The 17,526-nt window shown below is 40.9% G+C and overlaps 3 protein-coding genes across 9 annotated transcripts in view; all 3 read left to right on the top strand.

Annotated features, from left to right (window-relative positions):
* The first annotated feature begins 1,479 nt into the window (after window positions 1-1,479).
* LOC108596121 lies at window positions 1,480-5,039 on the top strand. 2 transcript variants are annotated; one of them, XM_033295080.1, is made up of 4 exons: window positions 1,480-1,555; window positions 3,378-3,540; window positions 3,590-3,896; window positions 3,971-5,039. In XM_033295080.1, exons 1-4 carry the CDS (start codon window positions 1,490-1,492, stop codon window positions 4,794-4,796), a joined length of 1,362 nt encoding a protein of 453 aa, XP_033150971.1. In that variant the 5' UTR covers window positions 1,480-1,489; the 3' UTR covers window positions 4,797-5,039. The 2 variants fall into 2 exon arrangements, with proteins under 2 accessions (XP_033150971.1, XP_017837069.1); XM_017981580.1 differs by lacking the exon at window positions 1,480-1,555 and adding an exon at window positions 3,210-3,317.
* A 6,959-nt stretch (window positions 5,040-11,998) lies between these two features.
* On the top strand, window positions 11,999-17,045 carry LOC117134723 (transcription factor GAGA-like). Its single transcript, XM_033293334.1, has 4 exons — window positions 11,999-12,025; window positions 15,350-16,107; window positions 16,577-16,892; window positions 16,993-17,045. Exons 2-4 carry the CDS (start codon window positions 15,367-15,369, stop codon window positions 17,043-17,045), a joined length of 1,110 nt encoding a protein of 369 aa, XP_033149225.1. The 5' UTR covers window positions 11,999-12,025; window positions 15,350-15,366.
* Window positions 16,489-17,526, top strand: part of LOC108596118 (sorbin and SH3 domain-containing protein 1) — a 24,985-nt gene continuing 23,947 nt past the window's right edge. For 4 of the 6 annotated variants that reach the window (XM_033295074.1, XM_033295075.1, XM_033295076.1 and 1 more), the window contains exon 1: window positions 16,489-17,380. In XM_033295074.1, the coding sequence (XP_033150965.1) occupies window positions 17,045-17,380 (336 nt within the window). In that variant the 5' untranslated portion in view covers window positions 16,489-17,044. The remainder of the gene's footprint in view (window positions 17,381-17,526) is intronic. The other 2 variants (XM_033295078.1, XM_033295077.1) reach the window with 1 other exon arrangement.

Genomic DNA, 17,526 nt, shown 5'->3' with positions numbered 1-17,526 from the left:
CAAATTTATGGCTTATATATAACAAAAAACAGCAACAAAAATCAAAATGTAATTTGAAAAGTGAAACTAAAAAAGGCACCAAAAAGTGGGTTGAGTGTTGTCAAGCAGTTAATGCTATGATGTGGAAAATTGGTGGGTGGAGCTGCTTCCATGTTGAGGAAGATTCCAACTCGAGGTGGAGCTGCATGTTGTAGAAACTTTTGGGTGCAACTTTGTATTGCTAACGAACTGAACATTTGCAGATGAAAGCGGATAAAAAGTGAAAGTCAGCGTTGTGTGACTTTAAAAGAATTTTAGTATTAAACTTTGCTTAGTTTGATTGATCTATAAGCGAATCCTGTGGCGTAAATGCGGATCCTTTATTGTAGTGATCGTTTCAGTTTGAACGTTGGCTGGCTATGGAAAAGAGTGCGTATATTAATTTAAACATCGTCTTTAAACAAAGCGTTGATTATACTTACAAGCAATTAAAGCAATTGCCAGTTGACAATCTTAATTAAAAGTGCTGGAATTTTCGAGTAAACGTGGCAGCCGCCACCAGCAGCAGCAGCAGTGGCAGTGGTGGCGGCTCAATTGCCTCACTTGAGTTTTTTTTCTTTACTTTTCACAGACTTAATTTTTTGTAGAGCTGCGTACTTGTTGAAACTTCAAACTGAACTGTGAGCTTGTGTCGATCGCTCGAGCTATTTATAGTGTGGCAGGAACCCACCACCGAAGCCAACAATGGGAAATACTTGCGCAGAGCACGCAGGCGTGGCCGTTGCCCCCTTATGCTGGTCCGGTGGTCCGCTCTGCGTGCCGTTGGGCCACAACAATAACAAGAAATAGCGAAGGGTTCACAGTTTATCAATTGAAATGGAAATGTTTATGCTGGTTTATGCTGCTGTGTGCTATGGAATTGCGCGCTGGCATGTTGTTGGTGGTGGTGGTGCGCCCTAGCCACCACCAAAAACAGACAAAAGATATGCTCAAGTTATATGATATATATACATAGAGTTATGGGAACGTTTGGCTAGCAACCAGTTGATATACTGGAGTGCATATTAAACAGTCAAGATTTGCCGACGACGATCTTGTGCATTTTCTCACGACACAAGGGAGATTGCCAAAACATAAAAAAAAAACATTTTCACATAAGCCATTAAGCTGCTGGGGTGGCAGTAGCTGTTGGCCCCAGCACAGTGGCTAAAAGTTATGCTGGTTGCAATATGCGTATAATTTAACAGCTACTGTTATGCGGGCCAGAGACAGCTGCAATCAATATTATTGCTATAGCTGTATTAACTGTAGTTTGTACGATTTCTCTTTGGGCCTCACCTATGCTAGATAAGCGCTGTAATCAGTTGCGTTATCAGATAACGGGCCGCATACAATTTCCAGCTCACACGTCCAGTCATCAGCGTTACTTTCAGCGCTTAAAGTCATGCCGTCCAGTTGAGTTTTTGTTATTAAAAAAATGTTTCGTTGCCTGCACTATCGTCCAAAGTTAATGCACTTTGTGTCTTTGGTGCTATTTATTTATTTGTTTATACTCTATCAGCAATTATATCTCAGTGTGAGTGCCATAAGTATTGTCCATAGCTCAATGTGTGTGCTAAATGAAAAAAAATTAAATTAAATGAAACGAAGCTGAAGGCTAGAGCATAATTTACTTTAGAAAGTGGCTAATTATTTGTTTTGCTAGTGTTACATGTCAATGTGCTGCACAGTGGTGCAGAATACATATAAAAATATAAATTATTTTTTAAATTATTATTTTTAAATGCTCAACCACTGTAAATTATTATATATACGACATTCAAACATATATAAATTTCTATAAAAACTCAAAAGTTGGACAGCTAGACAAATATGTATTAACAACAATTTGGATATGTCTGCTCTTTAAAATTTTATATGCTTTGCCTATATATTTTATATTTAAAAATAGCTTAAATTTATAATGCCGCGTGTGAGTCACACACACACACACTCGAAAGTTCAAACGCACACATACTCCAATTGAGAAACAAAACATACAGTTTATAAAAGTCGACTCATGTTGAATTGAATTGAAGTGCGTTTACATGCACACATACAAACCTACAGCTGCGTTGGCGTCAGCGCCAATGTTAACGTCGACGTCGACGCTGGCAGTCTGGCCATGAGGGGGAAGCAGACTGCGTTGCCCATGGCGCCAGTTTGATGCCAAACGTACGTTGATTAACTTGTTGCATACGCTTCGTTAAAGTCCTGCTCCAGACACTTGTTGGTGCGCTACTTTCACTCTATATGTGTGTGTGTGCCTGTGTGTGTGTTTGTTTGCGTGGGTGTGACACTCATTTGCTTATTGCGGGCGCCAGTAAATGCTCGTCCTGATTCGCAGTCTACGCGCCTCGTCTCGATTTCTAACGCAGGTCAGCAGAGGCAACACGGCGAGAAAATAAATTGAGCCCAACTTGTTTTAAATTGCATAAATAAATAGTTAATGCCTCATTAGTTGCTTTTAATTGGTAAACAAATTTACATATATCAAAATGATGTGCGCTTGGCTTAAACAACAGTTTTAAACTATTATTGTTTAATAGTTTGGCAAGTGTAGTTTGCTTAGTTGTTGGCTAAGAATGTCGAGGCCGTTGCTGGCCGTTGATGATGACACTGAAAGACGCTTTGGAACGTCTTGCGCCCAGCTCAGCCCACAAGTCGACTACCCCCAGTTGCGCGCTCTCGCTCTCTCTTTCGCTCTGACGCTGTTGTTGGTTCAAGGGCCGCTGCTGCACTCCAGAGCACTCACCACACACCACAAAGCGTGTTATCGTTAATCGATGGCCACCCATCAACAATACTGAACGCAAACAAGCAACAGGAGCCGATTTGGGGTTGGCTGCGTAAAGCCCAACGCCAACGCCAGCGTTAGCGCCAACGCAAGCGTCAGCGTAGGCGCTGGCGACGCTTTTGGCGCTGAAAATAAATAAACATCGCGTCAGTTTGATGGCAGCAGCGGCTACGACGGCTACGTCGATGGCGACTCCTGAACAGCTTGACACTTGTAGTCACGACTAGGCAGCCTGGCAGCCAACAAGTCGCCTTAGCTAAGTGTGCAACACACACACCTGGAGCAGCTCTGGAGCAGAACGCGAACGCGGCTACGACTGCGTGCGCGACTCAAGGTCGCGAGCATAATAATAATCGTATTCAAATAAATACAAAGTGCTTTAAATTAATACAAAATGCTTACAGCACAAGAGAGTCGTGTGCAATTTATTTACTTTATGCTCTCCGGCTTGGTGGCTTGCACCATGCTCATACTTTTCTATATATCCATGCGCTCAACACTTGTGAGTGGCACTTTGAGTGGCTAAGTGTAGCTTAAATTAATTTTAACTTGTCGATTGCAGAATGAACGACTGCGCGATGATCTCAAGCTGCTGCAGCGGCAGCTGAACTATGAAAAGCCCAATCCACATTGGAACTACAGCAACAGTTGGCGACACATTGGCAATGCCACGCTGCGGCATGAAATCTACTCAGCCTACTTTGATGTGCGCACTGATATTATAGGTGAGTCTAAGTTTTATATAATGATGATATATTAACTGATTAATTGCAGGCAAGGTGAAGTTCGATGAGCAGCAGCTGACTGTTGGCTCGCTGCGCATTTTTGCTATACTGCCGGTAAAATTACGTGATTCCAGCATTAGCTGCATTGTGCGCTTTGCGGACTTTAGCAGCTATGAAATTGTGGCCGAGGAGGCGGGCGCCATGCACGAGGTGCACAACAATAGCTTTGCCGCTTGGAGCATTATGTGTCCATTGCATTTAACCAGGCAGCATAGCTTAGATCTGCCACGCGATGTGGCGCTCAGCTATGCATCCAATCGTCTAAGTCATCTGAGTCCCAGCTATGTGCCAATTAGGTGCGTGAAGTTACAAAAATTAAAGCATACTTTTAGGCAGCTCATATAAATTGAATTTCTATTGATTTCCGCAGCTATCCACGCAACATGTCCGATATGTTTAGCAAGTCACGTGCTACAATTTCGGTATGCGTAGGTCCGCTGCAGGAGAACTACTCAAATGTGCTGCGCCTGGTGGAATTTGTGGAAATGTATCGCCTGCAGGGCGCTACGCATTTCTATTTCTACTACGTGGATGCCAGCGAGGATGTGCGACGTGTGCTCTATCACTATCAACGTGTTGGCCTGGCGGATATCTTTGAGTGGAATGTGCAGACGCATATGCATGATCTGCACTATGCTGGAATTGTGGCGCAGTTCAATGATTGCGTCTATCGCGCCAATGTGGTGGACAACTATCGCTATGCGGCTGTAGTGGATCTGGATGAAGTGCTTATGCCGCTGAAGCACAATTCGCTGGCGGACTATTTGCGCCAGTGCGACGAGGGACGCAGCTCGGGCTTTGTGTTTCGCAATGTCTTCTTCTATCGCCGCGACAGCAACGACACCTTCAATGCACCCGCCTACACACAGAACCGCGTGCTCTATACGCAGTCGAAGGTGCGTCGCACACTGGAGGTTATGCCCGCGTATATGCGCAGCAAGGTGCTGGTTAATACGCGTGGCATAGTTGAGATGGGCAATCATCAGATTTATCGCTCCGCTCCAGGCTTTACGGATCATGTGGTGCATCAGACTGTGGGGCTGCTGTTCCATTATCGCGACAAGTGCATCAACTGCAAGATGGTGCTGATTGTGGATTATACAGCGCGACGCTTTGGCTCGCTGCTGTTCGATCGTGTGGACAACACTTGCTTGGCGGTCTTTCTGGAGCGGCGTGGCGTTTGTGCGTTCGCGTAGTCTTATCGCGCGGGATGTACGCCCATTAAATTTAAGTGCGTCTGCTGCTCTGCGTCCAACCAAAGTGTTGACAGTGTCGGTTTGTCTGTTGTGTGGCCATCAACATGCTTAAGTTTTGTTCGCTGCGTCGCCGTAGCAGTGCCGCCGCTGCTTCTACTACTACAGTAAAGCCCACCAAGCGCGTCTCCAAAAGTGTATGACAAGTTAGCTTAATCTTTGAATTTAAGTCGCTTTACATTTAGTTTTGTTATACGTTATATGCAATAAATTGTGCTTTAAGTATAAAAGTTGTTGAATTGCTTGCAGTCCTCGTTGCGCCTGCAGGACATCACCTTGAGCGATGCGCAGCTGTTAAAAGTGCTCAAGGCGCAGCGTGCGCAGGGTCCTTTAATATTGGCACTCAGCAGGTGAGTTCATAGCACAAGCGTAATTACGCAAAGTGGTAATTAAGTAAGCCTTGCAGCGTAACGGAAACGGAAGCTTGCCAAAACTGCGGCACGCCATATCCAAAGCGCAAAAGTCAGGCCACAACAACAACAACAACAAGTGCAGCAGCAGCGAATGTTAAAGACTTAACTGAAGGTGAGCTTAACATGCAATTTAACATTTAGCTTAACATAAGCTCTAGCATGCGCTTGCAGCTTAACAGCTGCTGTACATAGTTAACATTTGCATGTTTAGTATCTGTTATCAGCATTGCTTACGCTCGCGCTCGCGCTCACTCTCACTCTCTTCGGCGCTGACTGCGCTGCTGCTGCATGCATTGCGCATTGATTGCTTACAAAGTTTTATCCACACTCTAATCTGCTTATTAGCTCATAATATAACATAAAATTGAACTAAATTCAATTTCCAAGCTTATCGAACGACTTCAATGCCAAAGCTAATGCCTGTCCATTTGTAGCATGAGCTCATCACCAGTGCTCAAGAACTTTCCCTCGCCATTGTCAATAATGTCATAAAGTCTACGCGTTTAAGCCAATGTGTGTTACGTTACGAAAACAAAACATAAAATAGAAAATAAAAATTATAACAAAAGCTGCAAAAAACAAAACGAAACTAGCAGAACGCTGTGACAATAATAACTGTTGACTGTCATCGTCAGTCTATTTGCGCCAAAGCTGACCCCGCCCCACCCACTTCATCCTCAGCTCTCTCGCATGTGCATTAGCCATGTGAGTGTGAGTGGCGGGGAACGCGGCTGCCCTTGCTGCTGACTGTTGGAGCTTGACGAACCGTTGACGTAGCAAGGGAAGCGATAAAGAGGGAGAGACCCGGCAATGGACAGCGCTTAAAGCCGGCAACAGGCTAATTTAAATACCCTATGCCCCTTTTGCGTACCATGGGGTATATTAATGAGTTGTACTTAAAGCAAATAGTTTTTGTTTTCAAATTTTATTAGCATAAATTATGTACAATCTGTTAAATGATTTCGCATACGAGCTATGTATGTACATTAAATTTTTATTTGTCAAGCTATAAAATATTCATAGATTATATTCAAGGCTAGCCATTATCTTATCAAACATTAAAGCTTCACGATTGACAAACCCTTGCAATTGAGAATATTATGTGCCCAATGCTAATGCCACATCCCCCAAACTGTCTACATTACGAGTCACACACACATGTGAACATGTTTATGCATGCACAATCCCCTCCCTACACAGACTCGTGCTCTAAACCAGATGCGCACTCGCATTCGAACTGAGCTGCTGTCCATTATCCACTAGTTGTTGTTGTTTTTGTTTTGTTTGGATTCTTTTGTTTGAGCTGTCCAGCCTTTAGCTAGTTGACTCGCTGCCTCCGCCCACTACTACACAAGCCTCATGTATGTACACTCATGAGCAAACACACACCCTTTTTCCTCTGCGTGTGCATTTGTGTGTGAATTTATGCATACAAATTGGAAAATATCGGATCTGTGGTTCGTGCCCGCCAAAGCGCAGCGCGGCGCAGAGCTCGTTCGACAAGTAAAAATAACAAAAATACCCAAAACAAAAAACAACAACAAATCGTCAACAAGTCACGCCAAAGCCGGCTACAGCGCTGCTGCTGCTGCGGGAGCGGCAGCTGCTCCCAAAGTCCAGGCTAGAGTCAGGCGCAGACTGTGAGACTGAGACTCAGACGCAGACACAGACTCTGCTTCAGTATAGCACCCACCACATTCGCAGTTGACGTCGCTGTTGGCGCTGGCAGCAACAAGTCAACGTCAAACTAATCAAAAAGCAACAATGAACAGTGGAACGCAATGTGTTGAAAAGTGCGCAAGACAAGAATTATTATAAAAAATAAAATAAATGCGCATTAATAGAAATTGAATTATATTATTTAAATTTTAATTAGAAAAATAAAAATAATTGATTACATTTTTAAAAATAATGTTGCGCATATTAAAATTTAATTTTGTACGTTTTTTATCTTTTTTTTTGTAATTTACTTTAGTTTTACGCGCACCACTGTGGCAGCGCAGAATGCGCGCTCTGCTTGCGCTGCCAGCGCTTGCGTCGCTGTCGCCAAATACGCCGTTGTATTTTGTGCTATACGATACCGTAGACCGCTGCTATTTAGTTACTATAGAAGTTTTGCCAAGTCAAGTTGTCGATGTGTGTTGTGTTGTGTTCCACTCGTGAGTGTGTGTGTGTGTGAAAACGAATGCGCGAGTGTGTGATATTGTTGTTATTATTATTTTGCAAGCAGCGATCAGCAAAAGAGAATAAGCAACAGAAGCTGCAAACAACAGTTAGGACGTGCGCGTGAAATTTCGTTAACTTTAGCAACGTTAGACTGTCTGGCAATTGCTTAAGGGGGAGGCAAAGTCCCCCGCGTAAACCGCTAAAAAAGTAACTTTACTGTTAAAAGTGCTCGCGTGTGAGTGTGCGTGTGTGTGTTCGTGTGTGTGCAGCAGCAGCAGCCGAAGGCGTCTACCAGTTTACGATTTTAACATACAGCCAGGCAAGGCACACAACGTAAGTTATTAATTTTTATGGCTTGTGGCTATTAATTAACCTTATCAAATTAGCTCGCAAATTGCGAACGTAAAGTTCAGAGTTGAGTTGAGTTTTCGTTTTTTTTAATGCTGAGAGTTTTTTTTATCTGTGTGTCAAGCTGTTCTTAGCCTAGTAACAAACAAATAAACAAACAGCTGCAAATCTAAATTAAGCATCATTGACCTTCGATTCATTAATTATTTAAATTCAAGTGCGCTCGAACTTCTTAATAGTGAAAAATCGAATGCGTTTTTCAAATTCGATGCGGGCTTAATTATGCTGCCATATATATCATAATAATCTGTAGGCAATTTGTAACTTGTATGTGTGTGTGTGTGTGTGATTTTAATTTATTTTAAATTATACTCGTGCCAGTCCGCTTTTTGGTCATAGTTCAATTATAGCTTTAATCACCGGATATGCATAGACAGCAAATGTTGCCGAAGGGGTAACACTTAAGGGCATTTAGACTTGATTTAATTTATTGAGCGCATGCATAAGCATTCAAAACATTTTCATTTTTTGGCAGTCACACCCAAAAACAAAGCAGCGGCAAACTTTCATATGGCCTGCTATGCTTATTAATTAATTATACGCACTGTGCGCCCCACATGCCTGCCAGCTGTAATGAAAAATAATTGTAAATGTCTACAATGTGCGCTATTATTTATTATTCTGCCTTTGTTTACGCTAGCAACAACAGCAACAACAATAATATTCATAATAATAGTAGCGACATGACACAAATTTTTGATAAGCTAGCCGGCAGCTTTTATTTTTGCGCTATATACTTTACCTATGTGTGTGTGTGTCATATAAAAATATACATATTAATGTCTGTACTATTATCTGTGTGCGTTAGAAACAAAAGAGTTTAATTTTCTTTAAATAAAAAGCAGCAACAAATGTTGATAAGCAGCAAAAAATATTGTGGCTGACTATAAGTTAAGTTAACTTATTTAATCAGCATAAATCAAAATTTATATGATAATTTTTTAATAAATTTTGTTGTGCAGCGCAAGCTTCATTAAGCTTGGGCTGAGCTTAAGCTTAACACCAAAAATTTATTTACAATAATTATAAATTATTAGCTGAATACACATTTGAGTTTTTATCAATGGAAATATGCAAATTGCTTTATGCAAAGACAAACAAATTTATATTTGTAAATATTTTACGCTGTTAATCAATTTTTTGACTTAATCAAGCAAACAACTTTAATAATTCGGTATTAATTATAAAACCGTTTAGGCAGCATAAATCAAAATTTATATAATAATTTTTTAATAAATTTTTTAGTGCAGCGCCAGCTTCATTAATTTGCCATGCAGATTGCTTAAGCTTGGGCTGAGCTCAGTCAATTGTTAAGCTTGAGCTTAATGCCAAAAATGCGCTTAAAATAATTAAAAATTATTAGCTGAACACACATTTATCTATGAAAATATTTCTTTAAAATATGCATTTAATATAAATGAAAATTGCTTTATGCAAAGACAAAGAAATATATTAAAGAAAAATATTTTCATTGATAAAAATCTTTCAAAGGTTCAATTTGTGCATAAAATGAATTAATTTTGTATGGGCCTTTTTTCATATTTATACCAAGTTTACGCTGCTAAACAAATTTTTGACTTAATCAAACAAACAACTTTGATAATTTTGGATTAATTATCAAACCGTTTAGGCATAACAAGCGTTTAGCTAGATAACTAAATCGATAATAGTGATTACTTATTGATAATTTTTTGACAACAACTGTGACTTTTCCCAAGCATTTGAACCAAGGTGAACATAAACTCTACACTTCAAACATGCTATATACATATATCTCCAAAAAAAAAACAAAGTGACTCAATGGGCATAAATCAACGGTCAATGGCATGCCAAAGCCAGTGGCAGTTTTAACTGTCTTCGATTGTTGTCAGTTAAAGCGACAAAGCGACATTGTTGTTGGTATCGGGTTACCGAAGTTTAACGCCTGTGAGTGTGTCCAAGTGTCGTTTTAATTGCCTTGGCTTAAAGTAAATTGTAAGCGTGAAGCATGTACAAATGATTGAGTTGCATGAAGTTAATTGCGTAGCCGCCACTTTGACCAATTTGTGTGAGGCGGCTTATTCAAATTGTAGCGCCCACGTAGCCGTAGCCAAGTCGACAGCTATTATTTCATTATGAACAATTTATTTTTCGTTTATGGCTATCTATAAGTTGTTGTCGCTCAGCTGACAGTTGATTTACCAGTTTTTCGGCAATCTTTTGTTTTCGATTCTGTTGCCAATTTTCTTGGCAAATAAATAAAAACCATAAACAATGCACTTAAGCATTTTGGCATATGAATCAGCAGCGAAATTGAATTTAGATAATCGCCAAATGCAATTAGCGTCAATTTGTAATGCTGGGCGTTGCGTATACGCCCCTTTTGCTCATTTTTCCAGCACATTTGGCACGCCTGATTTTGTACATTGATAATGCTACATATATCTATTGCATAATCGGCTGACGCTAGCGCCCGCTGGCCTGATAACTTGCTCACTTGATTTAAGACTTTTATCAAATATTTATTTATATACTCGCTGCTTGTTTTTTGCCATACGCATGTGATTTTGCGGTAAACAAATATAAATAGCAAAAAATATTTAAAAGTTTGCGCTGCTAATGGGGACTTGAGCGCTTAAGCTTTCGAAGCTTGACACCTTTCGCTTCCAAGCTACCGCTGAAAACTGAAAGCTATTTCCAGTTCTCGCAACAGTTGGCAAAATGCCAGAACCTTTGATTTACCTATACCAGGTGCACAGCAAAGAGGTTGGGCTCTGAAATCGAGCTGGAATAAATAGAACTTAATGTTTAATCAGAATACAACGCAGGCGCTATACACTTACATATATAATTGGCATTATTTTATATGGAAAATATTTTAGAAATACAAATTTATATTTAATTATAGAGCTTAGCATATGTTGCATAAGTTATAAAATAACAGAATTTATTATTCTCTTTTGTTAGCTGAAAACATTTAATAATTATTATTAAAATAAATTTGAGAATAATTTTAAATAGTATCAAAATGTTTGGCAGCTAACAATAGCTAATATTTAATTCTAAAACAAATTCATAAAATAATATAATTTATAAATTTAATTGACTCACTTAAAGCATTTAATAATTATCATTTAAATAAATTATATGAGAAATATTTAACTCTATGTTTGGCAGCTAACAATTGTTAATATTTTATACTTGAAAATATTATTATTAAGCATATAATTCATATATTTTTTGTCTAAGCTTAAAGCATTTAAATAAATTTATAAGAGAAATATTTAAAATAGTATCAAAATGTTTGGCAGCTAACAATAGTTCAAATTTAATGCCTAAAAAATGTTTATAAACAATTTAATTTATAAATTTTTTTGCTTAAGCTCAAAGCATTTAAATACATTTATATGAGAAATATCTATGAAAGAAATAAAATGTTTGGCAGTTAATAAAATAATATAATTTGTTTGGCTAACGTAAAGCATTTAATAATTTTCATTTAAATAAATTTATATGAGAAATATTAAAAATATAAATAAAATGCTTGACAGCTAACAATAGTTAATATTTGATGCCTAAAAAATCATTATAACAATATATAATTTTTGTTCTAAGCTTAAAGCATTGAAATAAATTTATATGAGAAATATTTAAAGCAGAAATAAAATGTTTAATTTTTAATTCGTAAGCGACATATATGCTGCTTAAATTATTAATTAATAATATATGAAATTTATAATGTTAACTTAAGCCATTTGTTAATTATTATGCCTTGCTTAAAGTTAGAGTAAAACACTTGGGCAATTGATTTGAGTTAACAGGAAATCGACAGCATTGAGAGTAAAACTAAGTGCGGCTGTGTGTATGAGCGAGAGTGAGAGAGAGAGATTGCGAACTTGTGAGCACATAAAACAATAATTAGCTTTTGTTGAGCAGCAAAAGTAGCAACAACAAAAGTCGCCAGTTAACAACTTTGGCAAATGCTATCAACGCTGTTTTAGCTTTTGTTATTGTTGCTGCTGTTGTTGTTGTTGTTGCTGCTGTGCCGGGTTGCCAGGTGACAAACGTTCTTTGTTGTTGCTCATGTTGCTGTTGTTGTTGCCGTTGTTGTTGCTGTTGTCGTTGGCGCATTGCCCGTAGCTTGCGAAGCTTCAGTTGCCATTAGAACTTCGACTTTGACGTTGTTGGCGATCGCGAGCGCGTAGCGTAAAAAGAAAGAAAACAAGCAAAATCAAAATTTATAATTACACTGCGCTACATACAAAATACGTTGTTAGTACTATTTATAACAAAAGCGCGTGTGTGTGTGTCATTGTGTGTGTATTTGTTTGTTGGCAACTGTTAAACTAAAGCTGCGAGCACTGACGCAATATGCCAAAGTTTCAGTTTTGTTTATTTGCATAGAGCGAAGGTTTCGGTAAAAGTTTAACTCAACTTTAAGCAATTAGAAGCGTTAGTTCCAACACTCGACGTGTGTCATATACAATAATAAACTCAAGGCGAAATGCTGAGATCATTAATCGATTTTTAGGCAAGATAAGACAACGACGGCCCTAGATACAAACGCAGCTGCCTCAAGAGCCACAAACAGCTTCTTTGTTGGGCCAACAACTGCAGTGGCAGTGGCAGTCGCCAGTGTCTCACGTTCGTTGACTCGTCTCTTGGCAGAGATTCACTTTTCAGTTGGCGCACGTACGCGGCGCATTGCAGAACGCGTGCGAATTCAAATCCCAGAGCAGAGCCCAGCAGCAGCAGCGCATTGCACAACAAAGAAAGCCGACAAAATTGCAATCAGCATTGAGTATTTAGTAAATGCGCTGCCCCCCTCAACTTTATAGTTTATTTGTTGTGTTTGTATTTTGCCGACGTTGACCTCAGTGACGTCAGCGCTGAACGTTTGTGGGTGGCAGGCGTCGACGCGACTGCAGCAGCGCAGCCATAAATTAATTTACTAAACATTTTGTTTGGCTTGTAACTGCACGTGTGTGTGTGTAAAAAATAAATAATGAGCGGCAGCGTTGACCAAATAAATTGCGTATACGCGAACACAACCAAAATTGTACGCAAATGAGCAACAGCAGCAGAAACAACAACAACAACATAGCACATAAGCTAACGTTAAAAATTTATGCTAATTAGCAGCAACAACAACAAAACAATAGACAAAAGCTTGAAAGCAAATTGAAACGCACACAAAATTGAATTAGAATGGACTGTGGGTCAGACAGACACACAGAAAGTAGCTGTAAATCAAATGAAAATACAAAACTTGCTTAACAAAATAAAAACAAAATTAAATTATTAGTTAGACACTCACTAATATATAAACAAATGTATGTTGTACTATTTTATTTAAATCAAAGTGTTACACACTTTTATTTTAGGGCTTGTTTTGTTTATTTATTAATTATACTCACATTATGTTTGCATTGACAACGCCCCTTACAAATATTTCTGACCTCTATTTCTGAACAATCCAAACTTTTCATAAAGAACTTTCAATTGTTGTCGCTGCTGCTGTCTTATCAGCAATTTTTTTTATATTGTAGCGATTGCAAAATATCAAAGCAAAGATACGCGCAGACACAAAGGTTAAAGCAGCAATCGAGTGAACATATCTACTTACGTTATTATACACATTTTATTGATGATATTGATGGCATGATAGTAGACAAAAAACTGCGCAGTAGCCGCAAAGCAGAACAGACATTAGCATAAGCATTTCAATAAATCAAGCGCAAGTTTAAGCAATTTGTACTGCACAGTGGTTGCAAATTTAATGCAGCGGAAGTGGCTGGCATACAATTAATGCTTATTATAGAATATTGTGGCTTATTGCAATTGTTAGTTTTGTTGTATTTGTGGTCACACTGTGCGCCAGTTGCATAATCTTGCGCTCTCTCTCTCTCTCTCTTTGCATTTGCATCACGTGCACTTTTCACACATTTCCATCGTCTGGCACCTGACACAGTGTGGCAAATGCTATACGCTCATGAATATAATGATGATGATGATCATTATATATAGAAGCAGCAGCAGCAGCAGCGCAAGAAATTGAAATCCATTAAGTACCTTTAAAAATAAAAGCGACTACTACTAACCGCATGGCCCAGTACGCAGTCCCAGTCTATATATATATAGCTATATATATGAATGAAGCGGCACACTTTGTGAGTCGCAGCGACTGCTTCAAATTTCACTACTAAAAATTATTCAAGTGTACAGAGCGAAAAGAGCAACAAACCAAAAGCGAACGAAACGCACAAGAAATATTTTGAAAATACCAAAAGTTCTGCGCCTTTTTTTTTTTGTAATTGATTGTTTGTTACTGTATAAAGTAAACAATATAGCGGCAGCTACTAAAATTAAAGCTGTCAGAATATACGACAAACAAATTAAAATTATAAAACAAGCAGCAGCAAATTGGCTAGCAAAGTTTATATATAATTATGCATATTTATATAGCAAATTTATTTAGAAAATATATATTTAAGCTATGACATTATTTGTGGCATTTGTTTATAATTTTATGTGTGTGTGTGTGTGTGTGTGTTTACTTAAAGACAAGCCGTCGACAACTTCAAATAGACTGCACAGACTGTTGTTGCTTGTTTGCATTGCACTTATGCATAGTTTGTGGTTGCCCTCTCCAGAGCTCCCTACCCCTCCCCTCGCCCACTCTAGCATGCGCTGCACTTGTATAGTGGGAGGTTCTCTTGCGCTCTCTGTTCGTCTGTGCTGCTGTCTCCATTTGGTATTTTTAAAATGCTCATCATGAGCCCCAATTTCTTCTCATGCTTCTTACGCTGCTTTCAGTTCGTTTTTGGTTCTGCTTTTTATTTTGCTGTACGTGCAACTGATTTGAGCGGCTGGTTACAGCCCCTTGGGCCATTCCTTGGCCGCCAGTCGACGCAGTCGCCACACAAAACGCGAGCGCGCTTACAATTTGAAAACTTTTAATTGCGCAAATTGTAAAATTTTCAAAGCATTCCCTACTTACTTTCGCTTTCAATCATAATGTGTTATATATATATAATATATATGTAAATATCCGTGTATATAACAAAATAAAATTTGTGCAGCGTCGTACGCGTGTCAAACTTTTCGCCGGGCGGGTGGGCGTGCGTCGCTGCTGCTAGCGTCGCAGTCGTCGTCGCGTTGTCGTTTGTGAAAAGCCGGTCCGGTCCGATCCGTTGCGAGAATTTGGGCTGATCGGCTGTTGGCGTCGTTTGCCGCAGCTTTTCAGTTTTAGTTGTGTTTCTGCCAGCGACGAGTGACACAGAGAATCCCACAAAATTAACGACAACAAAGCGCGCACATAAAAAAAAAACAAAACAAAAACAACGACACTAAACGAGCAAAAAAATAAGAAAAAAATTTAATATTTAGATTTCGCTGATTGAAGCCAAACGCGGCGTATGCGGCGTATGCGTAATAGTCAATAACAGACTGCAACAAACAAATACACACACACACACACACATTTATACATATAACAAACCTATAAACAAGCTTTGAGCTTCACTACAGTTTTACAGTCTTAGACGATGCCAAATAATCGTAATCGCAATCGCAATCGTAATCGTAACAAACGCAATAAGCAGCAGCAGCAGCAGCCACAAAACAAAGCGGAGCAGCTAGAGCCAGAGCAAGAGCAAGTTGAGTCAGCAGCAACTTCAAGCAATGCTGAAATATCTGGCAGCAATTCAAATGGGTCAAACACAGGCACTGACAGCAGCAGCAACACAACAGCAGTTGCTGCTGTCGAAGAGCTGGGCCTAGTTGCTGTCAGCAGCAGCAGCAGCAAACACGCGCAAGCAGAACAGCTAGAGCAGCTGTCAATAGATCAATCAGTAGCAGCGATAATTAACAACGACATGGGCGCTAAGAACTCAAAGCAACAGCAACAGCAACAACAGCAGCAGCAGCAAGAGCAAGAGCAACAGTTGGCTGCAGAGCAACCACTAAAAGCACCAGGTAGTCCACGCCAGGTGAAGGTCATAGTGCATCGCATAGTGCGTGCGGATATTGCTGAGCCAACTGAGCAACAGTTGCCAACAGCAGCAGAGCCAGCAGCAATACAGCAACCGCAATCAGCAGCAGCAACACAACAGATCATAGTACATCGCATAGTGCAAGAAAATGTTGCTGAGCAACAGCAGCAGACAGCTGAGCAACATTTGCCAGCAGCAACACAGCAGCAACAGCAATCGCCAACGACAGGAGCGCAACAGTTGCCAGCAGCAGAGCAGCAACATGTCATAGTGCATCGCATAGAGCGTGAAAATGTAACTGACTCCAGCCAACAGCAGCAGTCATCTGAGCAGCAATTGCCGACAGCAACACAGCAGCAACAGCAACCATTGCAAGCAGCAGAGAAACAGTTGCCCGCAGCAGAGCAGCAACATGTCATAGTGCATCGCATTGAGCGTGAAAATGTTGCTGACCCACCACAAGCAGCCAAGCTGAGCAACAATTGCCAACACAGCAGCAGCAGCAGCAACCACAGCAATCGCAGTCACAGCAACGCATTGCCAGCAACAGAGCAGCATACATCAGTCATACGCGTGGACATCGCATGAGGAGGAGCGTGCACGCAATGGTAAGCCCACAATCGAGCAGATCAGCAGCACCAGCTGAGCAGCAATTGCCGACAGCAACAGCAGCAGCAACAGCGGCAGCAGCATCAATAGCAACGGCACCTTATCACCACCCCCACGCTATCTCGTTGAATCTCCCTCGCCCAAAAATGTGCAGCAGCTGTCGCAGTTCGAAAAGTTCACGCGCGATGTGCAAATCCAAGAGCTGGAGCTGAACAGCGACTGCAGCTCCGGTGAGTTTAATTACAATCTGCACTCGCCGCTGGTCTGCGAGGTAGACTCGGAGTCGGAGGCTGGCACGCCGACGCTCGCTGTGAGTCCAGATGTGCCGTCCAGCAGCCGCGCCGAGCAGCAGGAGCAGCTGCGTCAGAAGCGCGCCCAGAAGCGCAACGCACTCGAATCGCACTTCTTGCCGCAGCTGCTCAGTCCGCGCTATCTGGACAGCATACTGGAGGAGAACAGCGAGCTAGGCGGTGAGCATGTGCTCAGTCTCAGTCGCAGCAGCAGCAGCAGCTTCCAGGAGCAGAGCCAAACGCGTGCGCCCGCCAAGCTCAACGAAACGTTTCCGCGCAGTCAGCTCGACTTTAGTCGTCGCCACAAGCGTCGCGAGGAGCCGCTGGCCATAATGCTGGAAACCAAGTTGATAGAGCCGCCCAGCGATTTCGAAAGCTGCACCAGACTGCAGAGCGCGCTGTCGCCGCAGCTGGAAGACGCTGAGCTGGTGTATCTAAGCTCATCCGCCTCCAGCAGTGTGTCGGATCTAATGGAACTCGAACTGGAGCAGGCCGCAGCGCTAGCGGAACGCGCACTCATCGATCTGGACACGGATGCCAGCAAGCTAATCAAGCGCCCGCAAGACGATGAGCTCAGCAGCACCAGCACCACCACCAGCAACACGCTGGAGCGCCATAGCTCGTCCAACGAAACCGAAACCGAAAACGAAACCGAGGGAGAGTGTGAGGTTCGTACTGCAGTACTAACCCACTAATGCCTCAAAAGCGGCACATAGAAGCTACAATAGGTGCTAAAATATTAGAGTAGTTGCTAATTAATTAATTTTGAACACATTTTGAAATTCAAGGTTAGAAGCTAAACAAAATATAAACT

The sequence above is a fragment of the Drosophila busckii genome, chromosome 2R (assembly GCF_011750605.1).
Source record: "Drosophila busckii strain San Diego stock center, stock number 13000-0081.31 chromosome 2R, ASM1175060v1, whole genome shotgun sequence".
NCBI classification, from domain to species: domain Eukaryota; kingdom Metazoa; phylum Arthropoda; class Insecta; order Diptera; family Drosophilidae; genus Drosophila; species Drosophila busckii.
Note: the sequence above shows the minus strand (reverse complement) of the source record. Positions and strands in the feature narration are given on the sequence as shown.

What these genes read in the sequence shown, in the direction of transcription:
- LOC108596121 (XM_017981580.1), top strand. Translation starts at nt 3,210, where the DNA reads ATGCTTACAGCACAAGAGAGTCGTGTGCAATTTATTTACTTTATGCTC. An exon ending in TATCCATGCGCTCAACACTT is followed by an intron (nt 3,318 to 3,377) that starts GTGAGTGGCACT and finishes TGTCGATTGCAG; the next exon opens with AATGAACGACTGCGCGATGA. An exon ending in TGTGCGCACTGATATTATAG is followed by an intron (nt 3,541 to 3,589) that starts GTGAGTCTAAGT and finishes GATTAATTGCAG; the next exon opens with GCAAGGTGAAGTTCGATGAG.
- LOC117134723 (XM_033293334.1), top strand. Translation starts at nt 15,367, where the DNA reads ATGCCAAATAATCGTAATCGCAATCGCAATCGTAATCGTAACAAACGC. An exon ending in ATCGCATAGAGCGTGAAAAT is followed by an intron (nt 16,108 to 16,576) that starts GTAACTGACTCC and finishes AAAAATGTGCAG; the next exon opens with CAGCTGTCGCAGTTCGAAAA. An exon ending in GGAGAACAGCGAGCTAGGCG is followed by an intron (nt 16,893 to 16,992) that starts GTGAGCATGTGC and finishes GTTTCCGCGCAG; the next exon opens with TCAGCTCGACTTTAGTCGTC.